Source organism: Hoplias malabaricus, chromosome 5, assembly GCF_029633855.1.
Source record: "Hoplias malabaricus isolate fHopMal1 chromosome 5, fHopMal1.hap1, whole genome shotgun sequence".
NCBI lineage: Eukaryota > Metazoa > Chordata > Actinopteri > Characiformes > Erythrinidae > Hoplias > Hoplias malabaricus.
This window is the reverse complement of record NC_089804.1, coordinates 1,991,608-1,997,607: the sequence shown is the minus strand read 5'-3', so window position 1 is coordinate 1,997,607 and position 6,000 is coordinate 1,991,608. Positions and strand designations below refer to the sequence as shown.

General features: G+C 41.1%; 1 protein-coding gene across 1 annotated transcript; it reads right to left on the bottom strand.

Annotated features, from left to right (window-relative positions):
- Window positions 1-2,526: 2,526 nt before the first annotated feature.
- LOC136696404 (PRELI domain-containing protein 1, mitochondrial-like) lies at window positions 2,527-5,088 on the bottom strand (the record flags this gene model as incomplete). The annotated part of the gene is made up of 4 exons (XM_066670795.1): window positions 2,527-3,059; window positions 3,674-3,752; window positions 4,553-4,666; window positions 4,843-5,088. Coding segments are annotated over 4 exons (546 nt in total), but the record flags the coding sequence as incomplete, so codon positions are not given.
- Window positions 5,089-6,000: the final 912 nt, after the last annotated feature.

The following is a 6,000-nucleotide window of genomic DNA, read 5'->3' as shown; positions in this document are numbered from 1 at the left end:
GCACATTTAAAGCCCCAGTAAAGACTCCAGTACTTCTTTGGTTCTTCATCTTTTAAGCTACTGTGACTGAGCTGCAGATGTCTATCTGCTAATAAACATGAGCTGGAAGTGTCCATAGCATCGCTTCTCAAATCCCTCACTTAGAAACACTTCTACACTTTCTAATGACTCACCTTAAACGCCTCCACTCTAACTGTACAGCTGTGTATTAAGGTTTAGGCAGCACCCCTGGTCAAACGGCAATGATTTTCTATGTACAATAGCATTTCTCAAATTCAGAAATAATAAAAATAATAATTATGGTTAAAAAAGGAACTGCTGCATTGACCACGTCTGAAAACGTAGCAGTTCTATAAAAAGTAGCAAAAGTAAAATGGTGAAAATTATTTTGCATTATTATAATTTAATATACATAGGTGCCTTTCAACTTCTCATGTTTCTATATTTATATAAAAGCACCGAGCCACGTCCAGTGTGAAGAAATGTCCACTAACAAAACGAACAGGGCTCAGATAAGATGTGACCTTTTAATGAATGAGACTGATGTGGGTGCAGTGGGGTTTACAATTCACAAAGAGAAATAAAGTAAGTCTAAGGCCGAACCTGTTTGAGAACAGCAGGGAAACATCAAGTTTAAAAATGGTAAAATGTACTTTGTTTTTTTTTCATTTCTCCATCAGTGTGTTACACGAACTATATTCAAAACCTGTGCTGTCTGTGTAGAGATGTGGTAAACTGTTTGACTAGGGGTGTCCTACCTTGTAAATACAACTATGTATCTGCCCTCACCTCATTCTGTACCTCACTTTCCTGACCGCTGCCTCTCTGCTGTAAGAAGGCTCTCAGTAATGGGGCTTGTGGGAAATGAAGGGTCAGATTTTCAGACAAACTCTTGAGACTTCTGGGAGCTGGAGGACTTCGTCAGGTTCTTGGCCTTTTCTGATGCGTCTTTAGAAGTGTCTCCGTGGTGGCTCTGAGCTGCTGATACATTTGATACACTTTTGCAGTCGATCTCAAACTCTAATAGCCTTTGCAAAAACCCAAAATGCAGAACTGTGTGGATATTTCCTCATATCACTTCTACATGATGGGACAGTAAGACTACATATATACACTGTGCTTAACACAAACACATGCACATATCTGAATATCTTAACAACACTTGGGTCTCTAGGGACAACAGTATTGTTGCAAGTATCTCTTCCAAAAATGCTGAGTTTTTCTTGAATTCCTGACCACTGCTGATTATAAAGTAGTAAAGTACTGCTGTAGCAACACCACTGACCGCTGGTTAATGTGCCGCTGATCTACAAGCCATGAGAACAGAAGACGGTTGGCAGAAGTGTGAAGAATGAGTGTGAGAAAAGCAACAGTCACAAAGTGGAGGACCCATTTACATGTGACATACTGAACTTAAACATAGTTTTTAATTTCACACATTTTCTAGGACTAAAGACTGCAGAAATGTGTTCAATGTCGATGATTGGAACCAGAAACACATTCTTGAACTTATTACTGGAAACAGTAATGAATATAACGCCTGACGCCTTGGCCATTGGTTTACATTAGTCCTGAAAGTAATATTTGTCTAAGAACTCACTGTGAAGTTTAGAAAGTGCATGCTCCAAACCCTTCATGGCTTTTGTTTGGTTGCTTTTGAACCTGGACAAACCAAATTCCTGAAAAACAGAAAAGGACACTGTGAGGACACAGATATGGAATGTTCTATAGGTTTAAACACAGGTCTCTATTAGTGGTGCACTATGTACTGAAGGCCGATATATTTTTTTGCGGATGTGGATATGTGGATGTTTTTAGTTAATGTTATCGGTCGGATGTTGTAATTTTAGCTGATATTACACCACTGACGCCTTTATTGTGCTTGTGCAAATGCACTGACAGTTGTAACTACACAACTACGTCTGCCAAAAAAGTAAAATGGTGAGTATTATTTTGCATTATTATAATTTAATACACATAGGTGCCTTCAACTTCTCGTGTTTCTATATTTATATAAAATCACCGGGCCACGTCCAGTGTGAAGAAATGTCCACTAACAAAACGGACAGGGCTCAGATAAGATTGGGCGGCACGGTGGCTTAGTGGTTAGCACGTTCGCCTCCCAGCGCTGGGATCTTGGGTTCAAGTCCCATCTGGGTGGAGTTTCCATGTTCTCCCCGTGTCTGCGTGGGTCTCCTCCGGGGGCTCCGGTTTCCTCCCACAGTCCAAAAACATGGAGGGTAGGTGAATTGGCTTCTCTAATAACTGTCCTGGTGTGTGAATGAATGTCTGTGTGTGTGCCCAGATATGGATTGGCGCTCTACCCTGGGTTAAACCCTAGTGCCCGATGCAGTCCTCCAGGTGGACGGTCGTTCCTGGTCGAGAGTACGCTGTGCGCGTTTGGCTGCCGCTTCTCGCCAGTGTGTGTGTGTGGATTGAGCGTTCTGAGCAGTGTGGATTGTAAAAGCGTCCTTGGGTGTCTAGAAAGGCGCTATATAAGTGTAAAGATACATACAAGATGTGACCTTTTAATGAATGAGACTGATATGGGTGCAGTGGGGTTTACGATTCACAAAGAGAAATAAAGTAAGTCTAAGGCCAAACGGGTTTGAGAACAGCAGCTGCTCACAGAACACATACTGTGCCTTTATTTTAATGCACAGTCATGCTTTTTATGGAATATAACATCTCAGGGAAACATCAAGTTTAAAAATGGTAAAATGTACTTTGTGTTTTTCATTTCTCCATCAGTGTGTTACACGAACTGTATTCAAAACCTGTGCTGTCTGTGTAGAGATGTGGTAAACTATATTGACTAGGGGTTTCCTACCTTTTAAATACAACTATGTCTCTGCCCTCACCTCATTCTGTACCTCACTTTCCTGACCGCTGCCTCTCTGCTGTAAGAAGGCTCTCAGTAATGGGGCTTGTGGGAAATGAAGGGTCAGATTTTCAGACAAACTCTTGAGACTTCTGGGAGCTGGAGGACTTCGTCAGGTTCTTGGCCTTTTCTGCTGCGTCTTTAGAAGTGTCTCCGTGGTGGCTCTGAGCTCCTGAAACTTTTGATACACTTTTGCAGTCGATCTCAAACTCTAATAGCCTTTTCAAAAACCCAAAATGCAGAACTGTGTGGATATTTCCTCATATCACTTCTACATGATGGGACAGTAAGACTACATATATACACTGTGCTTAACACAAACACATGCACATATCTGAATATCTTAACAACACTTGCGTCTCTAGGGACAACAGTATTGTTGCAAGTATCTCTTCCAAAAATGCTGAGTTTTTCTTGAGTTCCTGAACCACTGCTGATTATAAAGTAGTAGAGTACTGCTGTAGCAACACCACTGTCCACTGGTTAATGTGTCGCTGATCTACAAGCCATGAGAACAGAAGGCAGTTGGCAGAAGTGTGAAGAATGAGTGTGAGAAAAGCAACTGTCACAAAGTGGAGGACCCATTTACATGTGACATACTGAACTTAAACATAGTTTTTATTTTCACACATTTTCTAGGACTAAAGACTGCAGAAATGTGTTAAATGTCGATGATTGGAACCAGAAACACATTCTTGAACTTATTACTGGAAACAGTAATGAATATAACGCCTGACGCCTTGGCCATTGGTTTACATTAGTCCTGAAAGTAATATTTGTCTAAGAACTCACTGTGAAGTTTAGAAAGTGCGTGCTCCAAACCCTTCATGGCTTTTGTTTGGTTGCTTTTGAACCTGGACAAACCAAATTCCTGAAAAACAGAAAAGGACACTGTGAGGACACAGATATAGAATGTTCTATAGGTTTAAACACAGGTCTCTATTAGTGGTGCACTATGTACTGAAGGCCAATATATTTTTTGCAGATATGTGGATGTTTTTAGTTATTGTTATCGGTCGGATGTTGTAATTTTGGCTGATATTACACCAATGACACCTTTGTTGTACTTGTGCATATGCACTGACAGCTGTAACTACACAACTATGTATATTGTTTTGTATTTTTCTTAACCATGTCTTTTGCACTAACTTTGCACTAGTTGCACTTTAATGTTGTGTATTGTTTTATGTAGCACCTTGATCCTGGAGGAACACTATTTTGTTTCACTGTGTACTGTAAACACTGTATACTGTACACCCGGTACTGCACTAATGAGCGCCCCTCTAGCAACCATTCACACCAGTCCTATGACAACCCACGATAAAAAGTTGTTTTGTTTAATCCAATGTGATTTTGCTTTAATTAAAAAAGGTAAAATGATCAGTTATTAATATCGGTATCAGATACTCCAAGGTGCTAATTATCAGTTATTGTATCGGCCTAAAAAATTCTAAATCAGCGCATCACTAGTATCCATAGCAACACAATCCACACAGCCAATCAGAAGACAGGATTCTGGCACGAGCAATTTTTTGTCTAACCGATGATAATTAGTTGAATGCATGAATATTTTCACAATCTGGTTCATTACCATAATTGGTTATGGATTTAATAACTAATCAAGTGTGTGTGTGTGTGCTTGAGTGTGTGTGTGTGTTGTGTGTGTTTTACCTGTATTGGTCTGTAAAGGCCGAACACCCCTGATGAGATCCAGGCTTCTCTGGTGAGACGAGTCCATACAGGTCTGTCACGCTCGCCATAAAACACACACCTCTCCACCACCATCTCATAACACAGACACACACTCAAATTCAGGGTCAACAGTGTGGCATACAGGTAATTGGAAATAACACATCACTGACCATGGTGTGTGTGTGTATGTGTGTGACTGTGTGTGTATGTGTGTGTGAGTGTGAGTGAGTGTGTGTGTGTGTGTGTGTGTGTGTGCATGCACTAGTCACCATTAACTTTGAATGGTTTAGGTTCCAGGTTAATGTGGTCAGGCGTCTGTTCTTGGGGTCGACGATGGAGTCCTCTACAATGTACACGGAGCGTGAGAGGTTCCCAGGGAAAATGCGCTCCGCCCATCGAGGAAGGCGATTGGTCTTCGTGAGGAGGCGGCGAGACAAGAGGCAGTTATCAGCAGTGACCTCCCGAAACACTACGTCCTCCGTCAACACATGAGTACTGAGAAAGAAGGAGATACAGTTTTAGCAGAGTTCTATTAAACACAGATTTATTCAGCTGCACCTCGTCTGGTGAATCAGGTGAGGGCAGATCAAACACTGTCAGGTTCTGAATGAAGCACAACAGAGTTATTACTTTATCTCCATAGACACATGTCCAGAAAAGTTGGGACTCTGAGCAAAATGTAAAGAAGAACACAATGCAATGATGTGCAAATCATTTAAAACCTATAATAAATTCATAAATAATGCAAAGGAAATATTTAAATGTTGAGGCTGAGAAAGTTTGTTTTTTGAAAAATTAGTTCCCCTTTTTAAATTTGATGCCAGTAAATCGTTCCAAAAATAAGTTGTAACAGTGTGGTTTTAAACACTTATTCTTTAACAACACACTGTGAGAGTCTGACAAATGAGGAGGACTATTGCTGTAATTCTGAAAGTGATCTGTTTTCTGCTCCACAGCTTGGGGGCTCAGTTACAGTGACGTTTTTTCATAAAGCCCCAGTATTCAGTGGAGGACAGTTCTGGACGAGTTTAGCTCCCGGACTCTTTTACTATGGAGCCGTGCTGTTGTAATCCACACAGAATGTGGACTAGCCTCGTCTCATAAACCCTGTATATATCCTTCAGCATTAACAGTACCTTCACAGATGTCACAGTCACCCACGCCCTGTGCACTAACACCACCACCACCCCCCCACCCCAAACACCATCACGAATGCAGACTGTGTGTTTATAAGAAGCACATGAGCCCTCTCTTATTGAGCCCAGAGGACACAGTGTCCATGATTTCCAAAAAGAAAATCACATTTTAATTTGTCAGACCACTGGACATATTCCTACTTCACCTCACGTCTTAAATAAGCTCGGGCCCAGCGAAGGCAGCAGCATTTCTGGATCCTGCTTATATCTGGTTTGTCTTTTGTATTTATG